We start from the raw sequence: 14252 nt of genomic DNA, 5'->3' as shown, positions 1-14252 counted from the left end.
GCCTGATCATCCAGCTTCTGCACTAATCTCTTGTGGGGAACTGTGTCAAAGGCCTTCCTGCAGTCTAGGAAAATGCAATCTACCCAACCCTCTCTCTCGTGTCTTACTTCTGTTACCTTGTCATAAAACTCCAGGAGGTTTGTGATACAAGATTTGCCTTCCATGAACCCATGCTGGTTTTCATTTATAATCTTGTTCCTTTCCAGGTGTTCGACCACTCTCCTCCTGATAATCTTCTCCATGACTTTGCACACAATACATGTCAGAGACACAGGTCTGTAGTTTAGTGCCTCGTTTCTGTTTCCTTTCTTAAATATGGGGACTACATTAGCTGTCTTCCATTTCTCAGGTAGTTGCCCAGTTTCAAGGGATGTGTTGAAGATTGTGGTTAGAGGCACACACAGCATCTCTGCTCCTTCTCTAAGGACCCATGGGGAGATGTTGTCCGGTCCCATCGCCTTTGAGGTGTCAAGGTCACTTAAGAGCTTCTTCACCTCCTCCTCAGTTGTTCGTATGTCATCCAACACTTGTTGGTATATTCCCTCTTGATGTTCCCTTCTGTGCTGTCTTCCCACAGCCCTTCCTGTCTCTACTGTAAAAACTTCCTTAAATCTCCTGTTCAGCTCCTCACATACCTCCTGATCATTTCTTGTGAGTTCTCCACCTTCTGTCCTTAATCTGATCACCTGGTCTTTGACTGTTGTCTTCCTCCTGATGTGGCTATACAACAGTTTCGGGTCAGTCTTGATTCTCGATGCTATGTCATTTTCATACTGTCGCTGGGCCTCCCTCCTTACCTGTGCGTACTCGTTCCTGGCTCTGCGACTGATCTCCCTATTTTCGTGTGTTCTCTGCCTTCTGTACTTTTTCCATTCTCTATTGCACTTTGTTTTTGCCTCCTTACACCGTCGGGTAAACCAGGGGCTTGTTCTGGTCTTCCCGTTGTTACTGTTGCCCTTGGGAATGAACCTTTCCACTGCCTCCTTGCATTTTGTTGCTACATATTCCATCATTTCATTTACTGGCTTTCCTGCCAGTTCTCTGTCCCACTGGACCTCCCGCAGGAAGTTCTTCAACCCTATGTAGTCCCCTCTTTTATAGTCAGGCTTTTCCCATTCTACTCCTGTTATTCTCTCCACTTGCAGCTCTACTATGTATTCAAAGCACAGAACCACGTGGTCGCTAGCTCCTAGGGGACTCTCATACTTGATGTCCTCAATGTCTGAGCTGCCCAGGGTGAACACAAGGTCCAATCTTGCTGGTTCATCCTCCCCTCTCACTCTGGTAGTGTCCTTAACATGTTGGTGCATGAGGTTTTCCAGCACCACGTCCAACATCCTGGCTCTCCATGTTTCGGGACCCCCATGTGGCTCCAGGTTTTCCCAGTCAATCTCCCTGTGGTTGAAATCCCCCATAACCAGCAACTTTGCTCTGCTGGAGTGAGCTCTTCTTGCCACCTCAGCAAGTGTGTCCACCATTGCTCTGTTGCTCTCTTCATATTCCTCTCTTGGCCTCCTGCAGTTCTGTGGTGGATTATACATCACTGCAATGACCACTTTGTGTTCCCCAGACTGAAGTGTACCTGCTATGTAGTCTCTTTCTCCTGTCTCATCTATTCCTTCCATTTTCTCGAATTTCCATCTGTTTTTTACGAGCAGAGCAACCCCACCTCCCCCCCTACCCCTTCTATCTTTCCTCATGATCTGGTATCCTGGTGGGAAGATTGCATCTGTTATTGTCTCCATGAGTTTTGTTTCTGTAACTGCTATGATGTCTGGGGACTTCTCATTGATTCTTTCTTGCCATTCCTCATGTTTATTCGTTAATCCATCTGCATTTGTGTACCAAACCTTCAACTTCTGTTCTAATACTGTAACTGTGGTGCGGGGGGTGGAAACAGAGGGATCGGTGTATGATGGTTGGTTTGGAATGTTCAGTTGCCTTGGGGGTGTCGTGGCTGGAGTCCTTCTGCAGGTGTTTCTGGGGGGTGCGCTTGTCCTTCCATTTGATCCTGGGTTATTCTGCTCTCCTTTTTCATTTCCTCCCATTTCTCCTTTCGTTTTTGAACTCTCTCTTTCATTGTCTTCCTTTCGTCCTGTGTTCTGTCTCGGTCGAGGTACACACTCCGGAACTCTGTGTGTGTGTGTGTGTGTGTGTGTGTGTGTATGTGTGATTGTGTGTGTGTGTATTTGTGTGTGTGTGTGTGTGTGTGTGTATTTGTGTGTGTGTGTGTGTGTGTGTGTGTGTGTGTGTGTGTGTGTGTATTTGTGTGTGTGTGTGTGTGTGTGTGTGTGTATTTGTGTGTGTATGTGTGTGTGTGTGTGTGTGTGTGTGTGTGTGTGTGTGTGTGTGTGTGTATGTTTGTGTATGTGTGTGTGTGTGTGTATGTATTTGTATGTTTATGTGTGTGTGTGTGTGTGTGTACTCACCTAATTGTGGTTGCAGAGGTCGAGACTCAGCTCCTGGCCCTGCCTCTTCACTGATCGCTACTAGGTCCTCTCTCTCTCTGCTTCCTGAGCTGTATCATACCTCTTCTTAAAACTATGTATGGTTCCTGCCTCCACTACTTCACTTGCTAGGCTATTCCACTTCCTGACGACTCTATGACTGAAGAAATACTTCCTAACGTCCCTGTGACTCGTCTGAGTCTTCAGCTTCCAGTTGTGACCCCTTGTCCCTGTGTCCCCTCTCTGGAACATCCTATCTCTGTCCACCTTGTCTATTCCCCGCAGTATCTTGTATGTCGTTATCATGTCTCCCCTGACCCTTCTGTCCTCCAGTGTCGTCAGTCCGATTTCCCTCAACCTTCCTCGTACGACATTCCCCTGAGCTCTGGGACTAGCCTTGTTGCAAACCTTTGTACTTTCTCTAACTTCTTGACGTGCTTGACCAGGTGTGGGTTCCAGACTGGTGCTGCATACTCCAGTATGGGCCTAACATACACAGTGTACAGTGTCTTGAACGATTCCTTATTAAGGTATCGGAACGCTATTCTCAGGTTTGCCAGGCGCCCGTATGCTGCAGCAGTTATTTGGTTGATGTGTGCCTCCGGTGATGTGCTCAGTGTTATGGTCACCCCGAGGTCTTTCTCCCTGGGTGAGGTCTGTAGTCTTTGTCCACCTAGCCTATACTCTGTCTGCAGTCTTCTTTGCCCCTCCCCAATCTTCATGACTTGGCATTTAGCTGGATTGAATTCGAGAAGCCAGTTACTGGACCACATGTCCAGCCTGTCCAGGTCTCTTTGCAGTCCTGCCTCATCCTCATCCGATTTAATTCTTCTCATCAACTTCACATCATCTGCGAATAGGGACACTTCAGAGTCTATTCCTTCCATCATGTCGTTCACATGTATCAAAAATAGCACGAGTCCTAGAACTGACCCCTGTGGGACCCCGCTCGTCACAGGCGCCCACTGTGATACCTCTTCACGTACCATGACTCGTTGCTGCCTCCCTGTCAGGTATTCCCTGATCCATTGCAGTGCCCTCCCTGTTACATGTGCCTGATCCTCCAGCTTCTGCACTAATCTCTTGTGGGGAACTGTGTCAAAGGCCTTCCTGCAGTCTAGGAAAACGCTATCTACCCAACCCTCTCTCTCGTGTCTTACTTCTGTTACCTTGTCATAAAACTCCAGGAGGTTTGTGATACAAGATTTGCCTTCCATGAACCCATGCTGGTTTTCATTTATAATCTTGTTCCTTTCCAAGTGTTCGACCACTCTCCTCCTGACAATCTTCTCCATGACTTTGCACACAATACATGTCAGAGACACAGGTCTGTAGTTTAGCACCTCGTTTCTGTTTCCTTTCTTAAATATGGGGACTACATTAGCTGTCTTCCATTTCTCAGGTAGTTGCCCAGTTTCAAGGGATGTGTTGAAGATTGTGGTTAGAGGCATGCACAGCATCTCTGCTCCTTCTCTAAGGACCCATGGGGAGATGATGTCCGGTCCCATCGCCTTTGAGGTGTCAAGGTCACTTAGGAGCTTCTTCACCTCCTCGGTTGCTCGTATGTCATCCAACACTTGTTGGTATATTCCCTCTTGATGTTCCCTTCTATGCTGTCTTCCCACAGCCCTTCCTGTCTCTACTGTAAAAACTTCCTTAAATCTCCTGTTCAGCTCCTCACATACCTCCTGATCATTTCTTGTGAGTTCTCCACCTTCTGTCCTTAATCTGATCACCTGGTCTTTGACTGTTGTCTTCCTCCTGATGTGGCTATACAACAGTTTCGGGTCAGTCTTGATTCTCGATGCTATGTCATTTTCATATTGTCGCTGGGCCTCCCTCCTTACCTGTGCATACTCATTCCTGGCTCTGCGACTGATCTCCCTATTTTCGTGTGTTCTCTGCCTTCTGTACTTTTTCCATTCTCTATTGCACTTTGTTTTTGCCTCCTTACACCGTCGGGTAAACCAGGGGCTCGTTCTGGTCTTCCCGTTGTTACTGTTGCCCTTGGGAATAAACCTTTCCACTGCCTCCTTGCATTTTGTTGTTACATATTCCATCATTTCATTTACTGGCTTTCCTGTCAGTTCTCTGTCCCACTGGACCTCCCGCAGGAAGTTCTTCAACCCTATGTAGTCCCCTCTTTTATAGTCAGGCTTTTCCCATTCGACTCCTGTTACTCTCTCCACTTGCAGCTCTACTATGTATTCAAAGCTCAGAACCACGTGGTCGCTAGCTCCTAGGGGACTCTCATACTTGATGTCCTCAATGTTTGAGCTGCCCAGGGTGAACACAAGGTCCAATCTTGCTGGTTCATCCTCCCCTCTCACTCTGTGTATGACTGAAGAAATACTTCCTACTATCTCTCTGACTCATTTGTGTCTTCAACTTCCAATTGTGGCCTCTTGTTTCTGTGTCCCCTCCCTGGAACATCCTGTCCTTGTCCACCTTGTCTATTCCACGCAGTATTTTATATGTCGTTATCATGTCTCCCCTGACCCTCCTGTCCTCCAGTGTCGTCAGGCCGATTTCCCTTAATCTTTCTTCATAGGACATTCCCCTTAGCTCTGGAACTAACCTTGTTGCAAACCTTTGTACTTTCTCTAGTTTCTTGACGTGCTTTATCAAGTGCGGGTTCCAAACAGGTGCTGCATACTCCAGTATGGGCCTGACATACACGGTGTACAGTGTCTTGAATGATTCCTTACTAAGGTGTCGGAATGCTGTTCTCAGGTTTGCCAGGCGCCCATATGCTGCAGCAGTTATCTGATTGATGTGTGCTTCCGGAGACATGCTCGGTGTTATACTCACCCCAAGATCTTTCTCCTTGAGTGAGGTTTGCAGTCTTTGGCCACCTAGCCTATACTCTGTCTGTGGTCTTCTGTGCCCTTCCCCTATCTTCATGACTTTGCATTTGGCAGGATTAAATTCGAGAAGCCATTTGCTGGACCAGGTGTCCAGTCTGTCCAGGTCTCTTTGAAGTCCTGCCTGGTCCTCATCAGATTTAATTCTCCTCATTAACTTCACATCATCTGCAAACAGGGACACTTCTGAGTCTAACCCTTCCGTCATGTCGTTCACATATACCAAAAATAGCACTGGTCCTAGGACCGACCCCTGTGGGACCCCGCTCGTCACAGGTGCCCACTGTGATACATCATTATGTACCATGACTCGTTGTTGCCTCCCTGTCAGGTATTCTCTGATCCATTGCAGTGCTCTTCCTGTTATATGCGCCTCATGCTCTAGCTTCTGCACTAATCTCTTGTGAGGAACTGTGTCAAAGGCCTTCTTGCAGTCCAAGAAGATGCAATCAACCCACCCCTCTCTCTCTTGTCTTACTTCTGTTATTTTATCGTAAAACTCCAGAAGGTTTGTGACACAGGATTTGCCTTCCGTGAATCCGTGCTGGTTGGCATTTATACTCCTGTTCCGTTCCAGGTGCTCCACCACTCTCCTCCTGATAATCTTCTCCATAATTTTGCATACTATACACGTCAATGACACAGGTCTATAGTTTAGTGCCTCTTTTCTGTCTCCTTTTTTGAAAATGGGAACTACATTTGCCGTCTTCCATACCTCAGGTAGTTGCCCAGTTTCCAGGGATGTGTTGAAGATTGTGGTAAGTGGTACGCACAACATATCTGCTCCCTCTCTAAGGACCCATGGAGAGATGTTGTCCGGTCCCATTGCCTTTGAGGTATCGATGTCCCTTAGCAGTTTCTTCACCTCCTGTGTGTGTGTGTGTGTGTGTGTTTAACTGTAGTATACGAAATGCCTAATATTTCTTTTATACTTAAGTAACAATGACCACTGGGATTATAATAAAGACCCACTGTGACCTCTTTAATCCTGTTTTTTTTTTTTTGGCTACTGCTCTCAGGATGAGCAGGGATGCAAAATAAACTTAAAATAGCTGCTCAGATGGTACAAGTAAACTATCATTGTGACTTACTTTAATCTGTGTAACTGTCCCATGTACATTATACATGGAGAAGTAAAGCTTTTGTAATCAAGTTAGAGTAATCTACAGAAAATGAGACGCACCAATACATAACCTGCCGTTGGTAGCCAGACTGTAGCCTCGAGTACAGCGACACTGGTGGGAACCCATCTTGTTGATGCAGGCACCCTCACAACCACCATTATTCACCTCACACTCGTCCACATCTGCACATCACGCAAATAAAACATATTAGTAAAATATATATCAAACAGGATGATGTAAAAGAATCACGTTCAGAAATACTGAGTAATGATTAAAAAAAATAGTACAAAACGTACTTATGTCTCTCATGTAGTGTTTCAAATAGAAGTGAATGATTTGCTTAAATTTTATACTTATTAATTGCTAGACAAATAAATACTAGCTAGCAATTTAAGGGAACACCTAATACTCCAACTATCTTAAGGAAAAATCACTCAAAATTCACTACGTTTTACTAAACCTGAAAATATATTAATTTTGTAATATGCTGACTTATTTTCATGTAGTTAGATACTACTAAATATTATTGTAGAGTTCTAACTAAAAAAAAAAACTCAATACAGGTGTGTGTAATGTAAATTCACTTATGAAAAGTAAGAAAGAACAATTTTATATTTCTACTGAATGGAGACTTGATATCGAAATAACCAACTCATCTCTTGCTTTCTATTTAAGTGGTTTTTATATCATATTGGCTAATACAGTCTAGCTGTGATTATTCAAATCATAGAGCATCAGATAAAAATCTAAATTAGGCAGTAGGAAACAACTGTCATCAGGATGAAATTGTTGAAGGATCGTAGAGGCACATGAAGTGTAACTTTTGGCATTAAACTTGATAAGTCTTATTTTGTTAGTTTGATAGTTACATTATTCACCCGGTGGTCTGGTGGCTAAAGCTCCCGCTTCACACACGGAGGGCCCGGGTTCGATTCCCGGCGGGTGGAAACATTTGACACGTTTCCTTACACCTGTTGTCCTGTTCACCTAGCAGCAAATAGGTACCTGGGTGTTAGTCGACTGGTGTGGGTCGCATCCTGGGGGACAAGATTAAGGACCCCAATGGAAATAAGTTAGACAGTCCTCGATGACGCACTGACTTTCTTGGGTTATCCTGGGTGGCTAACCCTCCGGGGTTAAAAATCCGAACGAAATCTTATCTTATCTTATCTTATCTTATAGTTCTCCTGTGGAGGGTAGTGCAAGCATTACATAAGCACACGCACAAATTCAGGAAATGTGTTCCAGTATCCAATATTTTGTTAATAGTTAAGAAAGTCTAAAGTTTGTCGACTACACTAGAGTCAATGAATCTGTTTATAACTTATTTACCACCAGTCAGGAATACTTTAATCCTTAACATAGGCATTAAATTCTTTGTGTATATACACCGAGATACTATGATGTAATCTGCTTAGTTAACGGAATACTGGAGACCAGCTCCCAGACCCGAATCACATTTTTTTCACATCAGTCAATCAGAGAATAATTAGTAACTAGGAACTAAGGTGCCGGCTGTAGTTATACATACATCAGGGGTCCTGGGGGACCTACTGTGAGAAAAGCAGATGTCTTCAGCCAAGTGTGAAGCCCCAGTGAACTTATCTGCTAGACTGTTATGTTCATGGGAAAGTTATAAACATGTAGGAGTCATATATTACACCGCCTGCGAAATAGGGAGTATTTAGGTTTGGCCCAGGGAGGTGGAAGGGCAACTCCTATTAATTGGATAAAGAGCGTTTCACTTGCAATGAGGCACCTTATAAAAAAAATACCACGGGTGGGGATTGAACTCGTGGCGATGAGTCGTAAAACTCCAGGCACCTCCTTGAAGAATTATCCCAAGCGGAGCAGTCGTGAGCGAGACGAACTCCTATCGTCTTGCGCAGTGGTATAATTAATTATCACTAACTTTCTTAATTATCAAAATATTGGGGGCCCAGTTCCCGGACCCATTATGTGCCTCTGTAATCTTTTGACTACCACCCACAGAATTAGTTTGGGGCGCATATTAAAGCTATTAAACTAACATGAATAAGGTCCCACTAAATTTACCTTGACAAGAATTTGTCTAGGGCAAGTAAGGTCCCAGTAGACTTACCTTGACAAAAGAAGTTGTTGAGGCCAAGTGCAAGGTCCCATGAAGACTTACCTTCACACAATATGCCGTCTTGGGCTAGCGTGAAGCCCTTGTAACAGAGACACTGCCTGCCAGTACTGGTGGGCTCGCATATCTGCTGACACCCGCCGTTGTCAGATCCACACTCCCCGCTGCTAGCCTGGTGAGCTGCCCAGGGATAATTGGCAGGATTGAATATTTATTCAGATTTTGCCCAGAGGGGCGAGTTTATAAGGCAGCACCGTACATCCTGTGAGTGAACATACAGCCATAAGATTAGTTTTCCGGAACCTCTTTAAAGAGACATTCATAACCCTGTATACGACGCGTCACAGCCATGTATGCAGTGCCAAGACTATGGAACATACACCAGCTAAAACATGGCAAGAAATTAGAAAAATGGGGACTGGCTTTGCCCTAGAGATGGAAAGCTGGACAGGTTAAGTATGGAAATTCACAAACCCAGATAACAAGGAATTTCCTGAGGCGCTTGTGAGAAATATACAATGAAGGAGAATCAAGGTTGGAGGCAAATATTCAGGACAAGAAAGAAGAGACAAATATAAGAATGCAAGACTGATTAAAACACAAATGAGGAAGAGGTGACAATAGCAAGAAAACAAGAAACAAACTGGCGAAATATGCCGAGGGAATGATAAACATGAGAATCCAGATCACCTCTCAGAAAACGAAAAGGAATGCAGGTACTTCCACCTAGAGATGTGCAAAACCGTTATGCTCTGAGTAAAATGTGAAAGGAACGTGATGCTACCGAGAAAGCAGGCGTATGGAAAACGAACAGTATTCTTTTAAAGACGAAGGGAGAGAAACGAGCAGATCCAAAGAAGGGACAAAGAAGTGGTACAAAGGTGTACAACAGTGTGACAAATCAAGCCGGTCGAACACACATTAGGGTTAAACGTACAACAGACACAAAGAACATTAGTAACAAGAGCAAAATCTAGCATTAGCGAAGACAAAAGCTCAGCCCCCAAAGGCGCTTCCCTTGCGCCTCTACTGTTTCTCATCCTCACAGCAGACAAATTTCATTTTTAAAAATGGTACGGTATTGTTTTCGTGAAATAATTTAAGCATGCCTCATCTGAACAGCTTGAAGCTTTATACTTCTAATGAAATTGACAATGCTCTCTAAGGTTAGGTTGAATATTTCCAAGTTCGCCAATTTACCAACATAATAAACTTGGAATTGTGGGATTCTGAAGCATGTCAGTAAAGGAGTTGTGTGCTCAAATAAAGGTTCAATTGTTATTAGGATGTGTAAATTTTAATATGCCAGTTTTACTGAACAAATTTTCTATGTAATAACTGGAGACTGCATCTTCTGCTCGGCTTCACCCTCATGTAGCTTAAAAAAAAAATTAACTGGGTTGTGTAGGGAACAATTTGCCAATTTTATTGAAGTGGAAGATTTTAAATGTTTTCTTAAAATAACATCTCTTATAGGCTTCCAATATTTACTGGTGATATTTGCTTGGATTAGAAACTTATGCATTGAAGTACATTAGGCTGGATTAATGGGATATGTGGGATACCTCTCTCAGATCGCGCTGCGACCGAAGCTAGTTCTCTCATAGGGAACTTTGTGAAGCTGTAAGGAAAACTTGAACGTGGAGATAATTAAGTACTGAGGGCGTCTCGCAGGAATTGTAGCCGGGAAAATGGCAGCCAAGAGGTGTGAGTCACATTGCATCATGAATATTGTATGAGGAGCCTCGTTTAAGGAAGCCCAGGAGCCGCTCTGGTTGAGTATCTGATTAATGGAGCTCAGTCGCTGATGTGACTTGCGGTCTGCTGCAATTTGTTGGGGATAGTTAAGCTGCAAGTCAGGTAACATTCAGCCATCTTCCTCAAAGATTGTGTCAGTGTAGTTCTTGTAGCATCCTCGTATCGCGAACATAATACCCACACCTGTTACTGACTATATTTTCTTGAGACAAGCCATTCATACGTTATCACTTAATTATTCTTCATTATAATTGCGATATACTCAAAACAAGTACGAAGCCCATATAGAGGTAGTAGTAGTGATATTTACAGAGCACTGTAACCATTTAAGCACGTACTACTGATTCTGCAGTTATTGTTTTTGTTAGTGTATTTGGAAAAAACAATTAAGGGTATGGAGGCAGCAAAACAAAAACAGTAAAAAATAAATCAACCATAATTTTTAAAGGAGTGGACCGGTAAGCCAGTGGAAGACCTCGGTCAGACGACCAAAAGCTCTAGCGGTGGGTCATCGTTTGACTAAGACCAGCGTCTGGAAACACTTGTCCTGTTTCCTGACAAACCTTCCCTAACCTAAACAAAAACACAGAGGTAGAATGGACACTATTTATAGAGAATAACTGGAAAAAGTGGGAGTATAAAGGGGAAACTGTAGGAGTGGTGCATGTGTCCTGAGAAAGTAAACAACAGTAAAGAGCAGGTCCAGGAATTTGCCGAGCAAGAGGAACTTGACAAGATGAAAATTCCTCCATCCCCGTAAATTCGTGGTGTCCGTGGTAATAAAACAAAATATTGTGACTAACACAGGTAATCATAATATTTTCACTATGTTCTTCCGGGCATTAACCGTGAATTCAGGGTTCTATGTTCCTACACATATTGGAATGACGTAGATCAGAAGCTAGTAGTATCAACTTCAATCATCACAAAGGACACCATCGTACAGACCTTTTGCTAGGTAAACTTAATTTGATATTTACAGTTGTCCACACCTCTCCACCTATGTTGAATTTTTTTTTGGGATTTATTAATCAGGAGGGTTAGTGGCCTACATAAGCCATGTCATAAGACTTTCCAGTGAGGTCTTTTTAATCCTCTCCCTCAGGAAGTGACTCACGAATTGGTATTACCTTATCGTTATTATATACCATAAATGTAATGACACAGTGGGCTACCGCCCAGGTACCTACTTACTGTTAGGTGAACAGGGGCAGTAGGTATAAGGAAACATGCGCAACGTTTCCACTCGTCAGGAATCGAACCCCGGTTCCTCTCTACAGAATTCAAAAAGCTTAGTCACCAAGTGAAACAGTCTAAAAAAAAAAGGTGTTCACTAACTTTGCGTCTGGTTTAAAATTTCTTTGTCTTTTATACCTCTTACGGCCAATTATGGAGGTTCTTTAAGTGCCAGTCGTCAAAATAAAAATATCCTCTCAGACCATATACGTGGTGTCAACAAGAAGTTAATCTGATATTCAAGACAGGCAATAAAGTTTTATTTCAAGTGTGTTTATGGGTAGTTATCGCGTGGTGAACAAATATGTAGGTGAGGCCTAACATGCCTTACCTGCTGCTCACGTCATCAACAGCAATTAAAAATAATTACTTAAATATTAAAAGACGCAGTCAGACGAGTGTATCGTGCGAGCCTACCAAGAGAGGGAGGGTGAGGTCCTAGTTGCCGAGCGCTTCAGTATTAAGAAACTGGACTAGTCCCTCGTACCTTGTATAGAAACTAATTGAACTAAGGCACTAACTACACTTGTCCTCTCCTTTCTCGGACAGAACACGACTGAACTAAGGCAATGGACTAGTCCTTTCCTAAGAAGGAAAGAACCTGATTGCCTCCCATTACTCAGGCACTTCATGATCCCTACGGGATCATAATAATGATAATATCTAATGAGAGAAACTTATTTTCACCCAATACATACATAAAATAAATAAATACATAAATAAATAAAATACACACACACAAAAGACAGTACGAAAACGACATAGCATCGAAAGTCAAGTTCATGTTCATGTTGTAAACAGTTGCCAGCAGTCGCCAGAACCTTCCCACGCAGGTCTGCTAAGGGGGATTACCAATAGACCCCTGGCTGTCTTCAAGCAGGCACTGGACAAGCACCTAAAATCGGTACCTGACCAGCCGGGCTGTGGCTCGTACGTTGGATTGCGTGCAGCCAGCAGTAACAGCCTGGTTGATCAGGCCCTGTTCCACCATGAGGCCTGGTCACAGACCGGGCCGCGGGGCCGTTGACCCCCGGAACTCTCTCCAGGTAAACTCCAGGTAAGTCTGACCCGAAGCTGTTGTATAGCCACATCAGGAGAGGACAACAGTCAAGGACCAGGTAATCAGGCTGAAGAAAGGTAGGGAGCTCACAAGAAACGACCAAGAAGTATGTGAGGAGCTCAACATGAGATTTAAGAAAGTATTTACAGTGGAGACAGAAAGGACTGTGGGAAATGAGAATAGGAGGGTACACCAACAAGGGATATACCAACAAGTTCTGGATGAAATACACACATCCGAGGAGGAAGTGAAGAAGCTGCTAAGTGAACTTGATATCTCAAAGCCGGTGGGACCGGACAATATCTCTCCGTGGGCTCTTAGAGAGGGAGCAGAGGTGCTATGTGTGCCACTAACAACAATTTTTAACACATCCATTGAAACTGGGTAACTACCTGAGGTATGGAAGATGGCAAATGTAGTCCCCATTTTATAAGAAAGGAGACAGACACGAGGCGATAAACTACAGACCAGTGTCATTGACATGTATAATATGCAAAGTCATAAAGAAGATTATCAGGAGGAGAGTGGTGGAGCAACTAGAACGGAGCAAGCTCAACAACGACAACCAGCACGGATTCAGGGCAGGAAAATCCTGTGTCACAAACCTACTGGAGTTTTATGACAAGGTAATGGAAGACACGAGAGAGAGGGATGGGTAGATTGCACTTTCTTGGACTGCAAGAAGACCTTCGACACAGTTCCTCACAAGAGATTAGTGCAAAAGCTAGAGGATCAGGCATACATAACAGGAAGGGCACTGCAATGGATCAAAGAAGAATACCGGACAGGGAGGCAACGAGTCATGGTACTTAACAAGGTGCCAGAGTGGGCGACTGTGACGAGCGGGGTTCCACAGGGGTCACTCCTAGGACCAGTGTTATTTTTGGTATAGGTGAATGGCATGACGGAAGGGATAGACTCAGAAGTGTCTGTTTGCAGATGACGTGAAATTAATGAGAATTAAATCGGATGAGGATCAGGCAGGACTACAAAAAGACTTGGGCAGGCTGAAAGCCTGGTCCAACAACTGGCTCCTCGAATTTAACCCCGCCAAATGCAAAATAATGAAGATCGGGGAAGGGCAAAGAAGACAGCAGACAGAGTATAGGCTAGGTGGCCAAAGACTGTAAACATCACTTAAGGAAAAGGATCTTGGGGCGAGTATAATACCGCACAACTCCTGAAGCACAACATCAACCAGATAACTGCTGCGGCATATGGGCGCCTGGCAAGCCTGAGAATAGCGTTCGGATACCTCAGTAAGGAATCGTTCAAGACTCTGTACACCGTGTACGTCAGGCCCATACTGGAGTATGCAGCACCAGTTTGGAACCCACGCCTGGTCAAGCACATCAAGAAATTAGAGAAAGTGCAAAGGTTTGCAACCAGACTAGTTCCAGAGCTAAGGGGAATGACCTACGAAGAAAGGTTAAGGGAAATTGGCCTGACGACACTAGAGGGCAGACATGATAACGACATACAAAATACTGTGAGGAATTGACAAGGTAGACAGACAGGATGTTCCAAAGATGGGACACATAAACAAGGTGTCACAATTTTAAGTTGAAGACTCAGAGGAATCAAAGGGATGTTAGGAAGTATTTCTTTAGTCACAGAGTTGTCAGGAAGTGGAATAGTCTGGTTAGTGACGTAGTG

The 14252-nt window shown here is 44.0% G+C and overlaps 1 protein-coding gene across 1 annotated transcript in view; it reads right to left on the bottom strand.

The window, feature by feature from the left end:
* The window catches only part of LOC128704202 (uncharacterized), a 396156-nt gene that overhangs the window by 222406 nt on the left and 159498 nt on the right, over positions 1 to 14252 (bottom strand). Inside the window, exons 12-13 of the mRNA XM_070091735.1 lie at positions 8588 to 8722; positions 6495 to 6617 (exon numbers count right to left, since the gene is read on the bottom strand). Of these exons, the coding sequence (XP_069947836.1) occupies positions 6495 to 6617; positions 8588 to 8722 (258 nt within the window). The remainder of the gene's footprint in view (positions 1 to 6494; positions 6618 to 8587; positions 8723 to 14252) is intronic.

The sequence above is a fragment of the Cherax quadricarinatus genome, chromosome 37 (assembly GCF_038502225.1).
Source record: "Cherax quadricarinatus isolate ZL_2023a chromosome 37, ASM3850222v1, whole genome shotgun sequence".
NCBI lineage: Eukaryota > Metazoa > Arthropoda > Malacostraca > Decapoda > Parastacidae > Cherax > Cherax quadricarinatus.
The sequence above is the reverse complement of the archived record's forward strand: the minus strand, read 5'-3'. Positions and strand labels throughout refer to the sequence as shown.